Source organism: Lonchura striata, chromosome 16 (assembly GCF_046129695.1).
Source record: "Lonchura striata isolate bLonStr1 chromosome 16, bLonStr1.mat, whole genome shotgun sequence".
NCBI lineage: Eukaryota > Metazoa > Chordata > Aves > Passeriformes > Estrildidae > Lonchura > Lonchura striata.
The window spans coordinates 11,430,133-11,456,454 of record NC_134618.1 but is presented as its reverse complement, the minus strand read 5'-3'; the positions used below and the strand labels follow the sequence as shown (position 1 = coordinate 11,456,454).

Here is a 26,322-nt window from a genome sequence, read left to right as displayed (position 1 = left end):
CACTTTTCATCCATTTCCAGAATACAAAAGAATCCCCACATTTTCACCAAGAGTTTATAGGCCACAGTAAGAAATTTCTCTTTCCTCTCCAGAAATTTCCAAAGGCTAAAGCAAGGGCAACACATCCCACACGGGGTGCATCCAACTCCACATCTGGAAACCAGATACAGCTGCAGGGCAAATTCAGCTGACCTGCCCTGGTTTCACTGTCATCGTGCCATCTCCTGTGCGCCTGTGCATGTCCATGCATTTTGTCTCTGCTGGTTTGTCTCTGCCAGGCAGATAGAGTGGATGGGAGAAGAGGGCAAAGGGGCATGGGAGATCACAGAATTTTGGACACTGTCCCAGAAAACTTTCTCTAAATTCATTTAATCGCAACAAAAATGAATTTGGACCACCCAGAGTGCAGTACCTAAACAAGAAAGGCAAGAAAATGGTTTTAACTTGGAGACACTTCTTTTCACTCACAGACTACAAAGTCACTGTTTTTTACAACACACACACATCTTAAGAATCAAAAATATCAATTTTCCCCCACAGATTTACTTCATAGCAGAGAGTTTGCACCACACACAGAGTTGGACAAGGAACTCTGAAGTCCCAATCCCCACTCCTCCACAGAGCCTCCCAAAGATGGGGAGTAGCTCCTTCACATGCTCAAGCTAAAAAATAAATGGTAGCATAATGTACAGCATAAGAGATTAAAAACCAGACTTTTTAATAATGGATGTTGTTAATTTACAGGATATTAATATGGCATCTTTCTCCACTTGAAAATCGCTATTTTTTCATATTACAGAAAGGAATAGGGACAGCTATTACACAAAGAAACAACATTTCAGTGACACCAGCAGACCTCAATTAAAAGTTCTGTGCCGCTTAGTATTGCTTCAAGGGATGGTAAAGAAACACTGACCCATTCCAAAGTGGTTTATGAATTGCTACTGATGAAAACTCTTGCTGAATAAGCAGGATAGGTTCTTTAATGCCACTTTCTTACAAGCAGAAACAAGGAGTGGAGAGAGACAGTAATTAATGTGTTAGTATGGAGGGAAACAAAGAGCCAGCAAAGGTCTGTCCTTTCCCAGCTATCAGACTGAGCAAGCTTCTCTAATATAGCTGGTACTGAATAGTTCTCAGGGGTTGGACTGAGGGTAAGCAATGCCTGATTGATTAAGGTACAATCCTGACAGTATTTTACAGCATGGATGAATATCCTTTCACAAAAAAAAAAAAAAAAAAAAAAAAAAAAAAAAAAAAAAAAAAAACCCAAACAAACAAAAAAAAATCGGGCTGCAGACAGCAAGTGAAGCCTGGTATTAGGGTGTGGAGCACATGAATTTAACAAGCTAAAGCTAATAGCACCTCCAAATATACCAAACTTCTACAGCATGTTGAGCACAAGAACCAGGTGGATTGGAAATGAGCTCTTACCAGTGCTTTGTTATGACAGCTGATTTCTGTGACAGTTCAGTGTTTTCTTCCAAGAAATCCAACCATTGTGGATTAAATGGCAAGAGAAGTGTTCACACAAAGCTCTAACAAGGTTTGTGCTGCTGTGCACAATAAGAAATGAAACCACTCTGCCAAAACAGGGGGCAGAGGAGAGGTGCCCACACTGGTTAGTGCTTCTCCCTTGGAAGAGCAGACACAGCCAACTTAGCACCTCATTTCTTACAAGCAGCATGACGTGATCCTCCAGGGCTAGACAAGGTCAAGATGGGTTTTATAGCTCACTCAAGATGGATTTTCAAAGTCTCTATTAACCACATGCAGTCCTCCAGTGGAGACAAAGTGAAAAGCATCTCCAAAGGACAAAAACACCCCAAACAAAACAAAAAAAAAACAAAAATGCATTTTGTAACACCAAAGGATCCCTTACCAAGTTTCCCTGACGATGTCCCAAGCGCTGACTGAGGCAGACCCAGCCATCAGAGCAAGTTTCCCTGAAAACATTTACCAGGCTGCTCACTATCCTCAGCCAATCAGTTTGGGCTCCATTTGTTGGTAATTAACATGAAACTCCATTCTTGAGGGGGAAACAATCAAAGCAATAAATCTTAGGGCAGCCTCTTTCTTCCTGTTTCACCGAGCTCTGCTTTGCCTCTGCTACTTCTCCTGCTTCCTGGCCTAAAATTCCCTGGTTTTGCAGTGGATTGCACTCGGTCACTCCCCTTGGAGAAGGACAGGGGCAGCACTGAAGGTGCCCATCAGCCATTCCTTCCCTTTCCCTTCTCCTCCCCAGGGCTGGCAGGGAACACCCAGCAGGTCCCCCAGGGACGGGGGGATGCAGTGCCAGGAGCTCCCGAGAAGCTGAGGAGCCCCAGCTGGAACCAGGATGCTCCAATCCTGTGTGGTGGTTTTTGGGGAAAATTGGAAGAAATAAAAAATTTCTCAGAGTAAAGCACTGGATGATTGTGACATTCACATCCTCTGGCCAGAGAGACATAATTCTGTCTCTCAGGAGAAGCACAGAAAGAAAACAATCTTTATCTCTGCTCCTTTGTTTTGCCCATGTGGAATGTGGTGTGGAGATTGTTCACCTGCAGTGATTGCTGGGTTGGATTCTGGTGAAGGTTGTTTGGGATCAGTAACCAATGGATCCAGCTGTGTTGGACTCTCAGCAGAGTCATGAGTTTGGGTTAGATAGGTAAGTAAGAAGTAAGTATGTAGAATAGTATAGTATCTATTTACATAGTATATTAATGTAATATAGTATAGTTTTAACAAAACTATCCTTCAGCCTTCTGATCTGGAGCCAGGCATCAGCATTTCTTCCCTGAGTCGGGGTCTGCCACATTTTTACTATAGATGATAACAGGGGAAGGAGAAGTTCGAAGGCAGAGAGGCAGCACAACCCATGCTTAGAGCTCTCAGGGAAAGGCAAGGCTCATTTAAAGATGAAAAAGCCACAGTGAAGAGATGAAAGTCTAAGTTAACAATTTCACAGACTTCCTCATTTTTTTTTTTTTTTTTCTGCATTTCAGCACCTTGAGGCCTGGTTTAGAAGTCCCAGGTGAGGTGACACTCTCCTTTGGCTCACAGCTCATGCACACAGGGACAGTGAGACCTGACACAGTCAAGGGATGATGATGATAAACCACATACAAGTCACCAGTTGTTTCACATGTGCCCTCTTGAACCTCTAAAATGTGAAATGCACCCGCACTGAGCTGATTAAAAGCTCCTGTGAGTGTGAAATCTTCTCTCTGGAAAGGCTTCTACACCACAAAAGAAACATTTCATACATCATATTTGAAACAGATCAGAGCCTTAAAAGCAACTTTATTCGACTGCCATTATGAAACAGAGCTTTCATTGTCTGCCCCTGAAAGGCTTTGAGTCATCATCTTCCAGTAATAACTAATCCCTTGCTCACTCTGTACCTGACAATTCATGGACAGCCCAATTACAGGAGAGGAAAGTGGCACACCACTTTCAGAGGGTGGACTCAAACACTCAACTACTGTTAAAGGCTTTTGTTTCAGAGTACAATTGACTTAAGCAAATTCTGATAATCTACTTTGAGAGCAGACTGTAATAACAAAAATTTAAATTGCAGCATCATCATCTAATAAAGACAGAGTCAAACATGATTACAAAAGTCAGGGGAAAAAAAAACAGTGTAATGTGAGAAACCTGACAACTACTTATTTTCTATATAATATCCAGACCTTACATTTTTATCCAGTTTCTCATGCCTAACTTGCTTCTTAATTATTAGTATTTCTAATTTGCCTTGTGTGCCCAATTCATACCAACACAGGTAAATGTGCCAAAGGCTACCAACATGTTTTTTATACAGAATTATGGCTGGCACAACTTTGGTGTTAAGGACTTGTGACTAGTTACCCTCATGAAGATCTGGTGAAATCTGTCTGTAACTGTACAGAGGTTAAAAAGTAAACACAACAGGAGGAATTTTCAGAATGGCATCATGCTCATATACACAGTTTCACAGGGAATTTTTATTTTGACCTCTCTTAATTCTTGAGTGTTTGATTTCACAGAGTAATGACATGAGCTTTTTATGTGTAGTATGAGGGAAGAAACCTTGAAGGGAATACTTAGAGTGAATTGACATTTAATGTAGTTCACTTTCAAGTATCTGCTCAGCAAGATGCATTCTGAGCATGGATCTCTAACAAGACAGAGGAAACCCTTATCTACAATCATAAAAAATTAAATGCAGCTAAGATAGATGTCACATGTTCCTGATGATAATCAGGAACTTCCTACCCTGTACTTTGTCAAACCACTCTCCTGCTAATGGACAGCTGCTGCTGATACCAGAGATGTCAGATATCCCCCAGGCTCTGAAGAATGCTCATGTATAACTAAAAGCTTTCAGATTTATCTCCTGAGCTGGTGTAAAACTCTGGGTTAAGACTGTGTAAGCCTTCTCACAAGTTGAGGTGCAGCCATAGCATATGCTCATGAAAGAAGGGAACCAGGTATTAACATTTGCACATTAACACCATCAGGGAGCTCATTAACAGAACTCTCTGCTCCCTCACACCCCAAGCCTTGTCTCAGGAGTATATCTGAGATGATGCCATGAGCAAGAGAGATGTCACAAATCTAAAGACAACAAAGTTTGTCTCTTAACTCACATTCACATTTTCCCATTAAGATTTCTATCATGGACAGAAAAGTGGCTGAATTATCTGAAGACTTCCTGTCAGAGAATGCTGTCATCTCTCAGACATATCCAAGATGTGCAAATAAGAAATGATCCTGCATCTCCTCTGTGCTGTGTGTGCTGTATTTCACAGCTGCAAATATTACAATCTTCAATAAAGGGAAGGCAACAATTCCCTTCAAGTCATGAAAGCACTGAGCTCAGTTGTGAATGACTGCAGACAGAGTGTGTTGTGACACATGCAGGAAGTGCTATGTTTTATAAGAAGATTATTCTTGCCAACATGATTTTGATAAGGAAGTCTTTGCAAAAAAAAAAAAAAAGTATGCTTGTTTTCCAAATCCTTATATAGTCCTTAGCACTCATTTATTTGAGCTTCCCCATAGAGCAATACTCTCTTTAATACAAAAGGAGCACCAAGCACGGGAATGAAGGGCCATGCTTGATTCATCCATCATACAATGAAGCAAAGTCACAGTCATAAGATAATATTAAAAATTTTATAAATAAAATTAATACCACAGGGAGTTTTATAAAATATTTATTTGGAAAAAAATCACTCTGTACAAATTTAACATTCTCAACACTCAAGTTTTATAAAAATGCTAACACAACAGAAAGACAAGTGAAACATTAAACTGCTCTTCTTAAATTACAAAGGAACAAATTCATTCTAAAGAAGCTACTGTAATTCTAAACAGTAAAGAGACCTTGATAAGATTTCATTTTTTCTCTATTACAGACAAATACAGGTATCAAAGGATGGCTTTTTCCATCCTTTTATGAACTTCTCCCCAAACACTGTCCACAACTAAACCAAATCCTCTAAATGGTTTACACTTTTACTGTACACAGCTTGTGCTCCAGGAAAAGTCAGCACAATTTTATCATCATTTTCTCAGTGCCTAACAAAATCTCACCCCTATAACATTTGGTACAAAATTGTCTGTACAAAGCAACATTGCTCATGTAAATTTGAAGCAAACTTAAAAGTTAAGAGCATTTATCTGTGCCTTCAATTTGGCATTGTGAAGAGAGAGTGATTAAGTAAAGTTTCAAGGAGGAAAACTGGGATCACTGTATTTTTCTTTCTTTTTAGTAATTACTATTGTATAAAAAATTCATATACTGCAGGTTATTAGGAATGGCAGATCCTAAATCTAACAATACTAGTTTCATAGTCTTCATCACAAAATTAGATTTTTCTGTATATTATTTTTCTCTCTTCATTTTAATCTATTTGCAAAAGCTGCTGTTGCATATCAACTGCTTAAACAGGAGAAAATGTCTCCCTACGGAATTAAAATCAGTAAAAACGCTCTAGTACTGTAAACACAGCTAGAATGAAAACTGACAAAACACAGTGTGACAGGTAAGCCGTTGTCTGGAAAGCTTTTTTCACATTTTCTTAACACAAATATGGCTCACATATTCACAAACGGAAGGAAATCAAAACAAAAAACAAAAACAAACAAACAAAAAAAAAAAAAATAAAAAGAAAAAAAGAAAAACAACCCTCCCCCTCCCCAAACTATTGAAAGGTCCAAGTCACAGCCAGGGGTGCCAGGCGGGGTCCATCCGGCACAGGTTGTCCAGGCTGTTGGCAGCTGCCACCAGGGTGTTGACTTTGCTTTCCCCTCCCTCAAACTGGGCGAGGTTGTGGAGGCGAGTCATGATGGCAGTCACAGCTTTCTGAACCAGAGAAACCAGCTGCTGGCTGTCCATGTTCTCGGGCTGCCCAGCTGCTGACAGCGGAGAGGAGGTGTCCTCTTGGGTTTTTTTGTGCCACGCAATGATTTCATCCCTTAGCACAGTTTTTAGGATGCCATCAACCTATATGAAGAAGAAAAATCAGATTATTGCACTTAATCCACAGAATGATCAGGTTCTATCAGATTACAGAATTGTAACTAGATTTCAGTTGACAGTATTTTGACACTTTTGGTGCCACATTGCAATTTCAGACTTTTCAAGGCGAGCATGGCTTCCAAACATTTTATTATTCCCTCTCCATGTATTCCTTCTCATAAAAAGCTTCCATTACAAAAGCACAGCGCAATGACTCCTACAGAAATTAATAACATATATTAAGATATTGATACACAGATACAGTTGTGTACATCCTATTTTTAAATTACTCCACTAAATTCATGGCTTTTACCACACACACAGACAGAAGTCTTGGGGAAAGATCTGGAGTACTTTGAAAAGCTGGAGGGTTTTATTGCAGTCATTACACTCTCGGGGAATATTATTTTCTGCTACACAGGGAAAGAACACTGACTACAACATCCATACATATGTATCTAATAGATATACACATATATGTTATAGAGGCCAGTTCTATCCTTAGATGAAAAAGAAATGCCTGCAACGAATACTTTCCTATTTTTTCTCATCACTGACTTGCGTTATTGGTATTAATTTGCCAACTCCAACAATCTCAAGCTTCTAAAGCAAAATTTTATGTGTCCAAAGTCAAATCAAACATTTACACATAACATAAGGAATTTCCAAACATTTCCAACATATCAGCTGGCCTTTGTGATGACCTCAGGGTAAAATTTAAAAACAAATCCACACCATCATTCAGCTCCTACCTTCACCAAAAAAAGTCCTGTTTTATTTATAAATTGTCAAATACAAACCTGCAAAAAAGGTTTACAAACCTTGAAGTTTGGCTGTGCAAAGCAGCGAGCTACTGCAATCATGGATGCAGTGAGGGGCCCTGACACCCCGATGGTGGTGAGGAATTCCGAGATGTTCGGGGTGAGCCGGAAGGGAACCGGGCGGTTGGCGTCCAAATCCCCGGTGGCATCGTTAATGTCAAAGCGAAAGTACGCCACGTTCAGCTTGCCAGTGTCCTGGGTTTAACAGAAAAATGCACAAAAACAATTGAAGAAAGTGGTTTTCATTCATGGAACAAAAAAGTTGGGGTTTTATGTCTGTTATTGCCGAGTTCCAACAGTACTTTTCACTCGTTTAGCCAAACAACTTCTGAGCAATGAAGTTATAAATAAAGGCATGCACAAAGGTAAGTATTGCTCTCAAAATGTTGTGTCCAAACCCTTTATTAAATACATATAATACCAAATTTAAGGAATACATGACTCTGGATCCTGATCTATATGGAGTCACTATAATAGACCTCTGGAGCAACATTCAGTGTCCAAGGTTCACTGTGGGTAGACAGCTGAACACTTAAGAGAGGGATCAAAAAAATCCTAATTGCTCTACAGACTATAGCTCTCCATACATTAAAATGACATTGAGACTTTAATAAGTACCACCTTTGCTCTTTTTTAAGGTGGCAAACATAATTTTAAATAGAGGGTTAAAACAGAAAAATCTTGATTAAAACAAGTTGTAGCTTGATGGATATGCTCAAAAGAGGATGATATTTAAAAAGGAGTACAGCCCTTTAAGAAAATGAAGTTCTATATTTTAATTTTCTTATAGCTAATTGATTTAATACAAAGGTATTTTGAAAGCAAAATACATTAGAAAGAAGACTAAAAGCAGAGACTTATCAGTCATTTACATGAAGAGTTCAAGTATCTAAGAACAATTTCACAAGGTTCTAAACTCTCACCACAGAGGGCAGAGTTGATGTCCATGGGCCTGCAGGTTAAAGTACTCCCTACAGGATGTGCAATCACACAGAAATAAAAAGCCTACTGAAACGCACTGTTAATTATCTATGTTGAACTTCAACTCATTTCAAAAGCACAGTGCAAATATCCATCTGATCCAAGACGAGAGAATGAACAAACTGAAGCACACCTGGGCAATCTGCAGCATCTCAGGGTTGAGCCTGTTCAAATGAAAGATGAATTCTGCAAAGCCAATGAGGGCTAACTGGATGGTGAACATCTTCCGGAAGGTCCAGTAATCCGTGGCGTTGGGGAAGGTGTGCAGAGCCCACTCCTTCAGCATGCTGCGAGGCACCATGTTACTCTGCACCTCCTTCAGGATGTCTCTGAGAACCTGCACAGCAAAAGGGTTAGTTGGAAAAAGGCATTTTTAATGCACTTCTTAGCAAAAAACAAATCGACCTAAAACAACTACCAATCTGCTCTAAATAGCTGTATCTAATTTTAGAAAAAGCAAAAAAAAAACCCTACCAAAATATTTAATTACTATAGCATATACTAGGCCTAATTAGTTGGAAAAAGAAGGATCTGTTCTGTTACACCAGAAAGCATGATAGTCATGTTGACTTCAATTAAAGGGCTGTTAAAGTTTCAAATGTAAGAATTCTGAAAATAGAAACAAATGTTACATAGCACTTCCATTTTTATTTTGTAACAAAGAAAGTCTGAGACAATTGTTTAAACTACATCTGTAATACATATCTTCTGGGTATTTTTTAAAAGCTGTATTTGGAATGGGACTGGCATTTTATGTATAAATTTGCACTAACACTAAGAAAAAAAAACACATAAAACCACCTTATATATCACAACTAGTTGTTTGATGCAAGGTTACAGAGAGAGAGAGCTTTGTTCTTTCTGAGTACTTAATTTATTAGGTGAGATTGCCCAACTGCTTCTGTTTGGCTTAGATGAATGGATCCCCTGGCAATTTTAAGAGAAATATTAGAAGAACATGGGAAGCCTGCCTCACATACCATGCTGAAGCTGCTTATGTAAATTAGAAATGCTACTTCCCATGCTGTCAATTAATTATTTTTAAAGCACTATACAAGAGAGAAAAAAAAAAATCAATCAGCACCCTGCCTGTTTTCAGTTGCATTTACCCAAAACAACTTCCAGCAACACAAATACAGTTTTTTTAAATAAAATCACTCCAATATCACCTAAAACTGAAGAGTTCTCATTATGAAAAATTAAATTACATGCAAAAAATCCAACCACTACCCATGCACTGTGCATCTGATATCTAATGACACCTACCAAACATGCACATCCTGCTAAGCTGAACTGCTTTTAAAAGACAGGCTCTGCTGAATATTTCTATTTTCTATAGAAAACCATTAAGCAAAGTCCTAGCTTTATATATAACAATAACTTAAACCTGTCAGAATCTGCTACCTCTTTTCTAAACTCCAAAATATTCTGTTATTTAGTACATAATGAACTTTCTAAATTCTGAAGAAGTGCTGAGGGAAATTTGCCAAGACACAGCAAGGTGCTGGGGAAAGCCCTGGATGGAATTGCAGGGGCAGGATAGAATGGAGGGGACAACCCTGGATGGAATTGTCACAGCAGAGTGCAGGGGACAGCCCTGGATGGAATTGTCACAGCAGGGTGCAGGGGACAGCCCTGGATGGAACTGCCCAAGGGATGGCAGGGACAGCCGTGGATGGAACTGCCCAGGGGATGGCAGGGTGCAGGGGACAGCCCTAGATGGAGTTGTCCAGGGGATGGCAGGGACAGCCGTGGATGGAACTGCCCAGGGGATGGCAGGGTGCAGGGACAGCCCTGGATGGAGTTGCCCGGGCAGGGCACAGCAGGGTGCAGGGACAGCCCTGGATGGAGTTGTCCAGGGGATGGCAGGGTGCAGGGACAGCCCTGGATGGAGTTGTCCAGGGGATGGCAGGGTGCAGGGACAGCCCTGGATGGAACTGTCACAGCAGGGTGCAGGGGACAGCCCTGGAGGGAATTGCCCAGGGGATGGCAGGGACAGCCCTGGATGGAGTTGCCCAGGGGATGGCAGGGACAGCCCTGGATGGAGTTGCCCAGGGGATGGCAGGGTGCAGGGGACACCCCTGGATGGAGTTGCCCAGGGGATGGCAGGGTGCAGGGGACAGCCCTGGATGGAGTTGCCCAGGGGATAGCAGGGTGCAGGGACAGCCCTGGATGGAGTTGCCCAGGGGATGGCAGGGTGCAGGAGACACCCCTGGATGGAGTTGTCCAGGGGATGGCAGGGACAGCCGTGGATGGAACTGCCCAGGGGATGGCAGGGTGCAGGGGACAGCCCTGGATGGAGTTGCCCAGGGGATGGCAGGGTGCAGGGACAGCCCTGGATGGAGTTGCCCAGGGGATGGCAGGGACAGCCCTGGATGGAGTTGCCCAGGGGATGGCAGGGTGCAGGGGACAGCCCTGGATGGAGTTGCCCAGGGGATAGCAGGGTGCAGGGACAGCCCTGGATGGAGTTGCCCAGGGGATGGCAGGGTGCAGGAGACACCCCTGGATGGAGTTGTCCAGGGGATGGCAGGGACAGCCGTGGATGGAACTGCCCAGGGGATGGCAGGGTGCAGGGACAGCCCTGGATGGAGTTGCCCGGGCAGGGCACAGCAGGGTGCAGGGGACAGCCCTGGATGGAGTTGCCCAGGGGATGGCAGGGTGCAGGGACAGCCCTGGATGGAGTTGCCCAGGGGATGGCAGGGTGCAGGGACAGCCCTGGATGGAGTTGCCCAGGGGATGGCAGGGTGCAGGGACAGCCCTGGATGGAGTTGCCCGGGCAGGGCACAGCAGGGTGCAGGGACAGCCCTGGGTTGACCCCTGCTGTGGTACCTGGTGACTGGCCTGCGTGCCCCGAGCCTGCACCGTGGCCAGCCGGTCGTAGTAGCGGGAGATGGGGTTGTCGTGCTCGATGCCCTTCTTGGCACAGCGCTGTTTGTAGATCTCCACCAGGGACAGCGAGGAGGGGTTGTCCTCCACCAGCCGCATCTGCGGGGACACCGCCACCACCCGCGGCACTGCGCAGGGGGCGGGGCAGAGAGAGCAAAGCAAACCCGAGTTCATCCAGAGCCCAAATGCTGACACACCCGCCCCCAAAACACAACCCCAATAATCAGCTGGAGCCTATCAACAGAAAAATGTAATGCTATGCTCATAACCAATTTACAAGCTCAGGCAAAAAAGAATTAGGTTTTCTTTTATCTTAACAAAAATATCAACAGTATTTTCAACAAAAAAATTGAGCACTCGTCATTCTTCCTATTTTTCTTTACCTTTAGGAATGAGGGTAATAGTTTGTTTAGATGAAATTCAGCAATAAAAAGAGAAAGTATTTATTCTATGTTATGTGGAAGATGTAAAAGAAATTCAATATTTGTATATCACTACTTGGGGAGAAAAGGTTTTGTTCTGTCTCTCTTCTGCTGTCTCTAAATGTTGTATTTTCCATTGTATTTCCCATACTTCAATGCTGTTGAAGTATGTGTGCCCATTTCCACACCAACAGGCCCAGTGGGCATCTCTGCCTTAAATATTCACAAGTGCACTTGATATCATAAGCAAGGCACATAAGAATTTCTAAAAACACCCCAGATCCCACGTAATCAGCTGCACTCCTCCAGAGGGGTGCTACAGCTCCAGACAAGACTAATCACCCAGACAGATGTGAATTTACCTTCTGAATATTCAAAAAACCTCCAGCCATTACAACCTGGGAGCGCAAACTTGCATTTAAAAACAACACAGATCTCTCCCCTTGGGTACCTGTGAAAAACAAATGTCTTTTGGTGGTCTCCTTCCTCTTCTCCAGGCAGGGGTTGAGGAGGCGGAGCAGCTGCAGGACGCGCTCCTCGCGCCGTGACTCGGTCAGGCAGGCGTCGTTCATCACCAGGTAGGGGTAGATCTTCCCGTTGTGCCCGCGGATGTACAGCCTGCGAGCGGCCGTGTTGTGCTTCTGCACTATCTCCACCCTGGGCATGAACCTGCCATGAAGCAGCATTTGGAGACAGCTTTGTAACTGCTTTGAACAACAGGATCTCTAGTGATGGCAATAAAAGCACGGTTCTCAACTTACAGCAAGGTACAAGAAAACCAAATATGCTCTGAATGGTGAAGGTGTTTAGTGATCAAATGTAAAATTATTGAAGGGGGATCAATTAAAAAGGTCTTGCAACAAAATTTGACTACATATGCAATATACATATATAAAATACTTATGTACTATAAAATATCTATCTACTTTTGCAGAGTGGATGGATGGATGGATGGATGGATGGATGGATGGATGGATGGATGGATGGATGGGGCTTTAATTTCCTTCTCTGTTTTCAGAATTACAGCTACCAAAGCAAACTTTTAGGTTACCTTGCTATCTTGATGTAATAATGTGTTGGCTTTGGCATAAGGAATTCTCCAGGTATCTCTACTTCCGCAGTTTGAGCTGAGAAGTTACTTAGAAAGCGGCACTTTTCCTCTATGAGGAAGAACTTTGGAAGCTGTTTAGTTTTGGCCTCCAGAATTTTGATCCATTTCTTTAGTTTGGAGATAAGGTTGTGGAGTTTCATTGATCCTGGCACACTGAAGTCAAAATCTAAAAAAAAAAAAGCCAAACAAACACAAATTACCCAATTCAGTAGTGCAAACCAAACACACACACTCCCCAACTAAGCTGAACTGCCTTTAAAAGACAGGCTCTGTTGAATATTTCTATTTTCTATAGAAAACCCTTTTGCAAAGTCCTAGCATTATATAGTACAATAACTTAAACCTGTCAGAATCTGCTACCTCTATTCTATACACAACTCTAAAATATTCTGTTATTTAGTACATAAACCTCCTAAGATTTTCTTGTTTTGCAGTCACACAAACAGTGAAAAGCATGTAGTGAAAAATTTAAATACTATTTCTGTATTGAATTCTCTATATACTGCAACCAGACATACTGCATAGGAAAAAAAACAGTAAAACTCTGAATTATTACATCAGACGATTTAGTGAAAGAGGAAAAGTAGGCTTACTTTATAGCACTATAATTTTATACCTGTTTAATTACAAGTCATTTATTTATTTATTTAACATAAGTAGTGACTTTTTACTCCTAAAATGAATGGAAGAGCCCCAGCTGAGGATACAATATAGAATCCATGAGGAACTGCAGGAGAAACAATAAAGTTATTATTATTACTGATCTCAGTTGCAAGAAAATTCTTATTCTTTCCTATCTTAGACAACAATTGAAAGACACTACAGGAAGAACAGCCACAGCAGCCCAGGAAAAATGACAATATTATGCAACAGCCTGCTCTTTCCACTGCAATGTCAACAGCATCACAGAGTGAGAATATCTCCTTTAATCCTCATAAAGGTAAAGAAGGAATTTTCACAAGGTCAATACATGGACTTCAGTACATTATGCAAGTTAATTCTCTAACAGAAATCACTGCAATACTGAGCATTTTCTGGGCCACACCATCACCATCTTCCCAACACTGCTCTCACTACAGTTTCAGACAAGTCAAGTAATAAATAAATAAATGTCTTTGAATTTCCCAAAAGAGGGAAAATGAATAAATTACACAAGTGAAATGATGGCTCAGCATTTCAGTGCCACAACAATGAAAGATTAAACACACCTGGATAAGAAGACAAACTACTCTCTGTAAACCTCATTAGTTACGGCATCCCAAACTGTGCAAATTAACCAACAGACCTGAATTTTTAACTCATCTCCATTCCCTAGAAGATGCTGTTTTAAACTCAACATATCTTAAGTGAAAAAGCGACTAAGAAACACCAGAGAATGACAATTCAGCTAGAGCAGAATGGAACCTTCAGTATTATTTAATACAACAAGAAATGAAGTCTTAAAAATTAGTTTAAATTTCCTTGGAGAACCTTCATTTCAATATGCCATATACATTCAGTATTTTTCTAAGTTGACAAAAATACCAAAAACCAAACAAACATGAGCACTGCTCAGAAAATTTGACCACATAAATATGCTACAAGCATCTGCCTGCAAGTGTGCCAAGAGTGAATTAAGTATGTGCACACAGCAATTACTGCATGTAAGTTTTTTCAACCACAATTAAACCACTCAAAACTCTGATCATCCAAAAGACTTACTCCTAAAAACAACTTAAAATATTCATTTAGCCAGCAGAGTTCCTGTCATTCAACACATACGCTCTCCTAAGTTCTCTTCTTTAATCCAGGATTTTAATGCCAAAGGAAACAATGCACCTTAGGATTGCTTTCATTGTGCTGTTCTGTTACTTAAATAAATATCTGAGAACATATAACCCAACATATTTCACTGTGTATCCACAAAAAACTGATATGATAAAATCTTTCAGTGAAAGACCTAAGTTTACCAGCCTAAAACAGAGCAAAAAACCAGCTCATACAAAATCCTTTCCACTTCTGTAAGAAAAAAGTCTGTAATGAAAAATACAGTTTCATATTTATGGATGTAATATTCCCTTTTCTTTTTCTGCCTGCTGTGGGCAGTGCATCTACTGCAATATCACTGTAAAACACTCTTATTAAAATCCCAAGCCTACCCTCTAGTGAGCAGTGGGAGTAAATCATTTCATCAAAGTGACAAAATTATTGCATCATTTATCTCCCGAATCTCTGAAGTGCAGGAAAGTACCCTCAAACTGCAACTAGTTTTTGTGCTAATGTGAATCAGCCAAGAGGTAAAAACACACATCAATATATTTTCCTTACAAAAAAAAGTCACTCAGTTCACCACAAGAGCAGCTCCAGTTTGCTGAATGCCTATTTTAGGATTTTTGTTGTTCTTTTGTTTCCCAGTGGCAGATGGGAAACACTGAGAGTTCAATTAGTCTTTCTGCTCATGTCACAGAGAGCCCCATCTGAGAAGAAAAATCATTTCAGCTGGAAGAAAGGGAAATACAAGACCAAACATTATTTGTGCACAAAGTCTCTCTGCTTTGCAGACATCTTAATCTATATAAACAGTGATTTTGTTAAAAAAAAAAAAATCTATTTCTTCAGTAGTACTGGAAAACACTTTTTTCAATCTAATACACACTGGTCTGAAGTAACACAGTACTTGCACCACCTATTCCTAAAAAGGATGGGAAGTTTTCCCCCTCATCCTTAATGGGGATTTTCACAGAAGGCCATGGCAGTGGAAGCAGTTTGCTCTCTCTTCTCAATGCTGCTGAAGTTTCTTGCCACTCTCAATGGAAGGAGAAATGGAGAATCTTCTCCCCTGTGAGACAGACCTAAAAAAATCCTGATGCCTCTTAACACACTTTGATTGAAGGCTGTACCATCATTCCTCAGGAAGAAACGCCAAAAAACATACTTGAGGTAGCAAAATTAGAGTATCAAACCCTCTGTGCTCCCCAGTCCCCTTGGCCTACACAACAGTAATATGGCATTAAGAAAACAAAGAATACCTCCAAACGAAAACTCCAGAACTATACAAAAAACCCTTCTGCTACACTGGAAGAAAATAGTTCTGATCAATCAAAGGCAAGAGGCTATTAATGCTTTTAGAGCAAGAAACTGTTCATTTGAAGGTTTTTAAGATTATTCTGACCATAGGAAAAGCCTGATTCCATTAAAGGTTCACATCTCAAGATCTCCAGTTAAAAAGCCAAGACACCCATCATGTAGGGTGCCCCTGAGGACTGAGTTGTAAGCTTTTCTGCACAGAGCAGGACAATTCTTTATGCCCGTGAAGAAGATCCAAGCATTCTCCAAAACTGAAGTGCTGTCTTGTTTTTGAAGTTTTTATTCAAACATTTATATACTCTACTTCCCAAAACTTCTTTCTCACAAGAACTTTTGGTTGAAACCAATAAAGATGAAAAATCTCAGTGAGAGGAAAGCAGAAATATGGAGCAGTACTTTTGGTTTATCACTCAGCTCCAGAAGACCAAGACTGCATAGACCAGACACCGAGGTCAAATATTATCCATCTCTTCACCTGGGTTCCTGGATAACACCCTGTTACCTAAAAATTACAGTGGAAGCAAAGAAAGAGCTACCAAAGTACACTATGTTCACTCTTGAGCAAAAGGGAAAAAAAATCCTTAAAATGCTGAAAATGAGCAGAGCTCTTCCCTCTGCCCCCTCCAGAGCCACACTTGGATTTCAAGAGCTTCCTCCTGACTGCAGAGCTGCCATGCACAGTGAAGGATTCATTGTGCTGGGGGACAAAGTCTCAAGGAAATTACCATGCCCTTCAAGAGGGTATTTTGGAGCTCTCCATTCATATTCAGCTTGAGAGGAGAGATGGTTGCAGAAAGAAGCTGATCCAAACTCTAAACTATCATCTGCCCACAAAAGGACAATTGAGGCAGCTTTTCTGCTGCTTTCACTGCTGAGAGAGCTCTCAAAGGGAGCATTTTTCAGCATTTTCCTTTCTTTGATGTCAAAAGGTTTAGCAGAAAAGGAAAGAACAAAGAGCAGATGGTCAAAGAACTATGCATTTGAAGTTCTAGAAAAAAAAATTCAAAGTAAAATTTGTTTTTATAATATAACATTAGGATAGATAAAGATGACCTATCACAGTTCCAACAGTCCAGACTGCTACAAAGAATTCAGAATATAAGAAATGGTGTGAGAGTCTCCAGTGGCTCCAAACAGGAATCAAAATACAACTCTGATGTTGATGGAACCTGCTGAAAGTGTCTATAAAAAATAGCTGTCAACATTAATCTGGGAATAATTGACAAAAAGTTTACTCCAAGACAGCTCCTTAGCTTGGACACTTTTGAAATGAAAGGCAACCACTGTAATTATCTGTCCATCATCCAAATGCAACTGGTACTCAGAACAGGAAAAACAAACATGAATATTGTGGTGTGACAGGACACACCAGGCACATTCTACAATTGGTTTCTCGTAATGTTAAAAAAAATCTTGCAAATTGCAGCACAGTAATTACAATCCTATTCAGTTATTTACATATATGTTACTGTTATTTTAAAATCAATTAAAAACTTACTTTCATTTTCTGCATAATGAATTAGATTACAGAAATTATTAAGTATGCTGATGGGTTTAATTTTTTCTCTTTTCCCACATTTAATTTGTAAATTTAAACACTGAATATAATAGATTGAAACAAAATCTAATCCAGCACTAAGCAAAATAATTACATGTATCCCACAGACATTCATATTTCATCGTACTTGAAAAATAAAACATGAAATATTCAAAAAAAGGAAAGTAATTACTGTTATTTAACTGAAGTTTACTAAGAAACACTTTGCATTTGATGACTTTACATGATTTTTATGACCAGGCCTATGTCATACTTTGGTTTATATGTTGTTCCATATAATTCTTTAACTAAGAGAGAACATCTGAAAACCTTAACAGCCATTTATATACCACAAAGATATGCAAAAAATAAACACAGCATAAAAATACTGGAAATTCTCTCCACTTTTTAATTAAAGGTTGTAATTGCATCATAATTAAACTTTCTTAAATGTTTCTCTAGAAATGTTTTGAAATATTACTTCAGATATTACAGACTGTAGTCTGGTATTTTATTTACTTTTCCTTTACACCTTGGAAACCCCAGAGCTCTCTGATGCTCACAGGAAAGGAAGTAGGAGCTGCTGTGACTGACCAAAAATAACTCAAATCCAACTAAGCATATCAACAACACTTACAGCAATAAGTGGCTATACCACTGTTGCAATGTAAAGACTATAAACCATTATTAAAAATCAAAATCAAGTCCATACTTGTATTTAATGTAGAGCATTTCAGTTGGAAGGTATCTACAACAACCATCCCCAGATCCCTGATCCAGGGCTGCTCTCCAGCCTCTCCTCTCTCCATTTACACCTGTACCTGCCATTATTCCTCTGCTCTAGGTACAGAATCCAGCACTTGGACTGGTGAAATTTTACCCCATTAATCATTATCCAACGATCTTTTCCCCCCTGTATGCTCCCATTAAAGACACACAAAGTGTTTCTACTTCCATTTCTCTCCCTAGTACACTTCATCCAGTAAAAATTCAATCATATGGTTCAGGACTTTCATTATCTGCTGTCATGCAACTGCTGTGCCTCAGAAAGGACATCGTGCAAAGCATGGCGTGCACGAGGTATGTAGGTCACTTCTAAAACTCAGTTACTTTCACAGGATTCCCACCAGTTCCCCTATTTTCGCAATATTATCAGCAAAATGGTTGAAAAAACACCCCAAGTCTACTTGTCAAACACTCTCAGTTACCTTTAAAGAAAAGCCAAGGAATTTATGCAAAACTCAAAATTCTGGCAGCCCAAAATACTGATGCCAACCAGTGTCACTTGGTCATGTATGAGCTGTGTGGCCTTAACACATTTCACCAAATAAGTCAAGCTTGTAAAAAAGCTTTTCTTAGAATTTCAAACCAAGATCACATACTCAAATATGTAACCACTGGTTAAGAGAAAATGAATGAAGCAAATAAGCTACTTCCCTTAAGTATCTTTTTTTATTAGCTCTGATTAAAGTTATTGATTCAATTTACCAATGATGTAAATTTAGGTAATAGAATTTTTATAATCTAGTTACCCAAAACACTAAAGTAATCCTACTCATCAGAAGTAGGCTGTTGTGAAAGACTTCACATAAAATCATCAGTTTGGAGTTCTGGTGTGAACATTTCATTAAATTCTGGCATCATAGAGAGGCAGAGATCATTACTGTCCTTCACATACAGCCAGCAGTTCTGTTTAAATTGCAAAAATGTTACACCGAGTAATCTAATTTAAATACATATGTGATCAAACTACACTTTTCAATAATAAAAAACTACAACAATATATTTATTCTCTAGGTTGATGTCTGTTTTCTACTTGAATTACATTTATTACTGCACAAAGGACTGGAACAAAACTATTTCAGGTTTGCTGAATGACAGAATGCCGTTTTCTAAATTTTCTCTCAGGAAACATAGTAGACTAAAAAAGCAGAATGCCCTCAGAGCTGAACTGTGGGGAGATTAAATGCAAACATTTAAAAAATTCTAAACATTTACCTGTTGTAAATTGGCCTTTTAATTTCTGGAACACGGGGTCTTGAGCTGTTGCCTGAGCTCTCCTGGCTAGTGACTCTGAGGCTGCACTAGAAAACATGGTGGACACATTGGATACATTCTCAAGACCTACTCCAAAGGTACTGACTAACTTCTTGACAAAATTCAGTGTGTGAGGAGTGATTTTGGCATCTGAAACGGCTCCACTTTTCTCAAAGGCAACAGAGTAGCACTTTGCCAAGCCCTGCTGCAGTTGTCTGAGAACCTGAGAATGAAAAACAGAAAAAACAAAATAGGAAGATCAGGCCTTCTGATTTCACACCAAATATTCATTCCCACTCTGTTTCATAGAGTAGAATTATGCTCTCAAAAGCATCTGCTTGAAACTCTACTCTTAAACTGCAGAGGGTCAATAAGAATGACAGCACTGAATTTCATTAGCATTGCCAACAAACTGAGCAGGAGAAATGCTGCTTCACAAAGGACAACTTGCTCTTTCAACAGCAGGTAACTTTCTGATTTCATATTTTGAGATATACGAAAAGAAAGTGATATGAGGAAACCTTTAAATAAACACTGTGCTAGGCAGACAGAACAGTAGTCCAACACTTTGAGAGGCAAGGAACAGCAGAGTGGCAGGTCCATCTGCTCTCTGTTGCAATGCAAATTTCAGGTAATAATCACCACCTCTCACACACCAACAGCTCAAGAAGGAAACTGGTATCTCTGAGACTTAATGTAAGAATATACATTTTCAGTTCGTATGAGCAACAGCTTAAATCCTAGAGGCATTAATCACATTAACAGTTCTGCAAAACCCCTGTTACTGCTTCCAGAAATAACCAAGATCCAAACTCCAATGAGAACAGTCAGTTTCACAAACATCAGTTTACTAATCAAAACAAACAGTTATGCTTTGACGTTTAAAATTAATTCTGGGTAAATATTTTGCAGTTAACTTTCCCTCAGATGATCCATACATTCATGGAAGGTCATTGAAGCCAAATACCTCTTCATGCCAATTCTCTCTGAACCAGACCATCTGATCCACAATGCCTTCCAGAGAGGACAGAAGGGTTGGGTGCAATTCCCGCTGCATGTGCATGATCCTGCTGCACCTCCACATTGGGGCAGTGGCTCTGATGGGCCCGGGGTCTGAGGCAGAGTGGGACTGATTTCCAACTGAACTTGGCTGCTGTTGCCCTGAATCTGGAAAGTGAACATTAAAAAGGAAGTAAGAATTACATTTCATGAACTTGATGTGTGTCTGTTTGAAACAAAATAAATTGTTCCAAGAATTGGCTTGAGATTTACACTAAGTATTAATTATGTATTCCTAGTCTGTATCTTTTAGCACAAACCATCTCTAGCATGACAACTCCATCAGAAAGTGATTAAGCAGTTTTGCTTTATCAGATGACCCCCACCTAACTCACACAACCCACCCACCCAGCAGTGTTTTTTGGCAGAACCTACAGGGAAATATTTTACTATTGCTGGAAAAGAATAAGTTATTAGGGTATATGGGCATCTCCTTCTGCAAAAGAGTATCCAAACAAAAATAAAACATTATTTAATTAGTGCTCTTTCAAATTTTATACAGAAGTTTAGTGAACTAATTCCCAAATGGAAAGGGCAATTAAATAAACAATGTACTTTGTAATAAAGAACACAATACTGAAATGAGAGTTCTTCAAGTAGCTCTCCCAGGATTCCCAGGAAATTATATAGGACAAAAGAACAACTAAATTCTGTGGAATCATTTGACATAACTATTCCAAATGTGATTTGTTCTTGGGAAAAGAGCTGTTGTGCAAGTTGCTGAGTGCTTTCCCCATCTCCTAAACATTTCTCAAAGCCAACGTTGCTTTTATTGGTGTAAACTGAGATGCTCATTCTACCTGAAAATTCACCATAAGAAGTTATTATGGAGACACAATTTTTTTCAAATGTGGTTCCTTTGAAAACAAACAAAATGTTGCATGGCTCATGCTTCCAATGAAAATTAGTCTAGAGAATCTTAGAAAACTGCGACATTCTCTTGTATTTATAAACCAAGAATTTTCTACTTCTCCACAAATTTATCAAGATAAACATCCAGTGAAGAACATGTGATTCTCAGTAATTAAGGTGACATGAGAATGAAAGAGGTGGCACTCCTCTTGGTGAGTATTTTATACAGAAAAAATCAAGACACCTCAAGTCATCTACAGGTTTAACTTCTCGGAAACAAATCAATGAAAGCAGAGCTTATCAAGAGTTTTCTTCCTTAGCCTTGCTAAGTTGGTATGTTTTCTAGAGAATGTTTTCTCTGTAATATCCAGTGAAACTTAACCTAACAATTAAGTTACAAAGTGCCCAAACAATTCCATGAGGACCAAACTCACCACTCTTGTAGCGCTCTCGCTGTTCTATCTTCAAAGTCAAATAGAGGGTCCTGATAGGAAAATAAACAGCCTGGGGATAGACTCTTCCCACCTATTTGGAGATACACATTTCTCAGTTAAGGAACTACAGATCACATCAACACAGATTCTCAAGTAAATGAGTCCAATTCAGGAATAATCAGCTCTTTGTGTTAAATAACAGCTTATGGAAATTAAAGATTCGTTCAGTAACAGGAGCCCGAAGAGGATGAATTGGTAGCTCCCTGCACACACTGTTAAGACATTACCTAATTAGGGTTTCCAGATCATATTGCCTAATAAACCTGAAAGCAGCATAATGTCAGAGCTCCAGCTGGGCCAGCTCAAAGATCTTACTCATGTGCATAATGGAAGAAAAACAGACATAATGACAGCAGTTAGTCTTTAAATTAGGCCACAATTCCCAGCAAGCCCCACGATACTTGATAAGAAAGCCCATTAGAGAGTAACTTTACTCCACCTAATTGTGGCACTTAATGTAAGGGGATACCAACTGCACCCAAAAATAAAAACAGGATTTTATGGCTTCCATTAAAAAAAACAACCCTAAAGAGATGTTGACATTCAGCATCCCATTTAAATCTGTAAATCTCAGTATCTATTAAAGGAAAGAACCATTTGGCTACTACCTGCAGTAGAGCACATCTTAAGTCATCATTTGAGGCTTCTTACCCACAATTTTACTAAATCACAGATCCTTTCTCCACCCAAATGGATATGGTAAGTGGTGGAAATATAGCAATGGGATTGAAGCATTCAGTAATCTGATACTTATGACAGATAACTAACCTGACACATAGATGCTTCATGCTGTAACTTAAAAGTTATTTGAGGAGAATTGTGGAGTTTTATAACAGTAACACAGAAAATATGGCATTTTTTTATTTCACACTTCTTCTGTGTACCTGAAGTTTAAAGGCAAGACAAACAGGAGTATCTGTGATATTTACAAGTCTAAGCTCCAGCTAGTGTATGAATTCTGAGCAAACACTAACTTCTACAAATTTTATACAGATCTCAACAAATAAAGTGTCTACAAAGTGTTGAAATGAGTATTTTCTGCCAGAAGACAGTGGAGCACACTGGTGTTGCCAGACAATACCAAGCCATACCCATCAAAGTTTCCCTTACCTACTTTGGCATCTTAGGCTGCTTGGCAGCATGGTCTCTTCAAAGTTAAATTTTAATTTTATGAAGAGAGGGAAGGAAACATGAATACCTCTGCAGACAAATGCATATCCAGACCTGTGTACACCCATGCCAACACAAATGGACATTCTCTAGCTACAAAAACTCACATTCTCAGTGGTCTGAAAGAGGAAAGATGGGATAGGATAAAAGGAGCTCAATCTCACAGGATCACAGAATACCCTGAACTGGAAGGGACCTGCATGGTCAGTAATTCCATATCTCAACAATCAGTAGGGGAGGGAAAGAAAGGAGCTCTGTGAGGAATTCAGCACAACAGTTGTCCTGTGCCAGTCTCCAGGAAACAGTGGAGCAGTGCAGGCCTGGAATTCGGGTATTGTGAGAACTTCCCATGGCTACCTGTGCATTAATGGGACTTCACAACTATTTTATATCAACCTGCATGAACAAACACCAAAGCACTTCCAGAGGGAGTTTGCCCTTTAGCCACAAAAATTAACCATTCTTTACTCCTACGTTACAAGCATTTTTAACTATGCTTATGTGTTCTACCTCATTCACAAAAATATATTAAATAGAATTCCAAAGGGAGAGCTATAATGCCTCATGCAAATAAGAAGTCAGTTTCACTGGATTTAATCTCAGTAAGTAAAACCCACTTTGAAATTCAAAATATCCTGCTTAAAGGCAGAAAATAACATTTTTTAACACATCAACAGTTGCAAACAATACCATTTTTAAAGCTTGGCATTTTTGTAATTTGCTTTAAAATATATTCATGTGTCACCTCGCGAATGAAGATTACAGACCATAAGGAATTAAGGATTATCTTCAGTACCTGACTGATGAGGTTGAGGAGGAGTTTGCCCTCTGAGCCAACCAGGCATGTCAGCAGCTGTGGGATCCAGGCCAGCCACTGGATGGGTGGGACACCAATGCAATACTTGTCCACTGCATCTGCCAAGGTGTTCTTATCATCATCAAAACTCAGCAGCCAAAGAACCTAGAAGAGAATTTCAAGAGGCTCTCTCAGTGCTTAAATTTAAGACACATCAATCATTATGATGCACGAAAGCAGAGATATTTTATTAATATGACTGTGGAGTCCTTGAAAGTGTTAAAGCTGCCTCAGAGACAAGAACTTACATTTATTGTGCCTGGCCAATGCTGTTTTTTTCCCTCAGAAATAATATTTAAAGGATGTAAAAAATAAATCTAAGTGTACCCCTTACTATGAAATAAGACAGAAAAGAGCAAATGAACATGAACTGCATTCCAGAAATTCTTTGTGTTTTTCACTGTGGGTGTGGATAAAAATTTAGGCAATTTTATAAACCTAAAATATGCAACTCAGATTAATGAACCTTGATACAAGAACTTGATTTATTCCTCTGGGTGTTCTTAATTATTTTAACTGCCCACCCCTAGTCTAATTTAAATGTAAATATATTAAGTATTGACTAAAAATCATTAACTATTATGCAACCAGACAGGGAGAATAATAAACTTCAGAGCGCTGTTGAGGCCACCTTTAATCTCAGACAATATCTTCTGTGTTTGTTTCACAGTCAGAACAGATTGTCTTCCCTGGTCTGGTAAAATTCTTTAATTTCCTTCATGAGAGAGATTAAATACCCCCAAACTGAGAAACATACAACACAAACAGCTTTTTTTTGCCAAAATTTTGCTGAATTTCAGAGTAAAACTGTACAAAAAAGGCTTATTTGGAATAAAATGCAATACTTAGGTAAACATTAATATTATTTATCCATAGTAATGATAAACAGACCTCCAACTATGTTATTTTTTAAAACACCAAAGGATGCCTTTTTGCAAGTATTGCACCACACTATGTAGTAGAAATGCTGGATGTGGTTTGTCCTTTTCCTCCTACAGAAAGGTTCCACATCCAAAGGAAAACCCAGACACCCTACTGACATAAAAAAATCCCAAAATGAGTAATGAACAACGACACACATCCCTTCCATCTAAATTAAAGCTTCCCCTCAGTAATCTTTTCTCTAATTGCAAAAACTTGAGCATTGAACACACCCCAGCCTTTCCCAAGGGGATGGAGCTCTGATTCTTTTTTAGCACCCAGACCTTACCTTTGCTAAGTATTTCCTGGATTTGCTCTCGTTCTGGTGGCGGCAGGCGTGCAGGTAGCAGGTGATGGCAGACACCCCCAGGTGAAGCTGCCTCTCCTTCACAAAGATGTTCTCCAGGTAATCCCCCCACATGGCCCACGCTTTCACCAGCACGTCGTGCATTTGCACAGCTGCAGAAAAAGCTTTGTTTGCTTCTTCAGACCTGTGTGGTGACAAGTAGGGATATGAGTTTTATATAATTTAGTAGCTGTTTGCTAGTGTAAGTCAGATTTCTGATAGGGCAAGCAGTTCATTTCTTAATACTCAGTGATATTTTTGCATTCTCTAGTAAGGTCCCTTACAACTGTTTTGTCATTGCTTTCTTTAAAGTTCAGCACCATGCTTCATCATGAAAACAGTTTCATAAGTATTAAAAATCTCACATACTCCCTTAAAAAAAATTTAAAAGCTCCCAGTGCACTGCAGTGGAAAGCCAGGCAGTGAAACCGGAAGAAGAGTGAATGATAACACAAGGGGAGTGAAGCAAAATCATTTCAACGTGCTGCTCCACTGGGCAAAAAAAGAGTAAAGCAACAATGGGAAGTTGTTATTTAAGTTCTCTTTTAGAGGAATGCATTTTACTTAACTCCTTTTCCAGAGAAGTCATGGAAAATTTTACAATCAACATTTTCTAGAAACAATCAGTTCCTCATTCCCACAGCTGTAAAAGTTTCTCTTTTTTCAACAGGAAAAGTGAAGAAATTTGAAGGTTAATCACAAAGTCCTGCGTAACCAAAAGATTATTTGTTTGTTCCTTCTGAAGTTTCCTCAAGTGTCACAAGTCCAAAATTTGGCATGATTCATCCCAATATATATACAGCCCTTGAATCGATGTTATTTCTTAGGCATAAAAATTAAGGATGAGAAAACTCCCATAAGCATTACCAAAATGAAGAAACTTAAAGTATTTCAAGACTCCTTATTAACAGGAAGAGCTTTACTTCTGCCTTGCAGAATAAGCATTGAAATAAGCCATATGAAAGCAACATGATGCTTGTTTGACTCATTTTTTTAAATTACCTGTAATGTATTTTTAACATAACAATATTAGCTTGGGGGATTATAATACTACATTAAAATGACCAGCTACTGAGGCATAACTCTAAAAAGGAAAACAGCTTTGTCTGTCGTGTTGGTTTTTGTGCTCCATTAATGTCCTTGCTTTCAGAAGCTTCCTGCACCCTGGGGGAAGGTTTGAAGTGAACCAGCCCAGCAGCAGCCTGATGGATGACTTTGTATCACTACTGTTCCTTTATAAAAAAGGGACTTCTCTGTCCGTTTTCCTTTCTCC

The 26,322-nt window shown here is 39.7% G+C and overlaps 1 protein-coding gene across 2 annotated transcripts in view; it reads right to left on the bottom strand.

Moving 5' to 3' along the window:
- Positions 1–5,167: 5,167 nt before the first annotated feature.
- Positions 5,168–26,322, bottom strand: part of TRRAP (transformation/transcription domain associated protein) — a 75,323-nt gene continuing 54,168 nt past the window's right edge. For both annotated transcript variants that reach the window (XM_077786879.1, XM_021539737.2), the window contains 11 exons: positions 24,993–25,194; positions 23,723–23,887; positions 21,697–21,787; positions 20,319–20,518; positions 19,313–19,574; positions 12,652–12,877; positions 12,052–12,269; positions 11,122–11,306; positions 8,426–8,629; positions 7,312–7,506; positions 5,168–6,475 (listed from right to left, as the gene is read on the bottom strand). In XM_077786879.1, the coding sequence (XP_077643005.1) occupies positions 6,191–6,475; positions 7,312–7,506; positions 8,426–8,629; positions 11,122–11,306; positions 12,052–12,269; positions 12,652–12,877; positions 19,313–19,574; positions 20,319–20,518; positions 21,697–21,787; positions 23,723–23,887; positions 24,993–25,194 (2,233 nt within the window). In that variant the 3' untranslated portion in view covers positions 5,168–6,190. The remainder of the gene's footprint in view (positions 6,476–7,311; positions 7,507–8,425; positions 8,630–11,121; positions 11,307–12,051; positions 12,270–12,651; positions 12,878–19,312; positions 19,575–20,318; positions 20,519–21,696; positions 21,788–23,722; positions 23,888–24,992; positions 25,195–26,322) is intronic.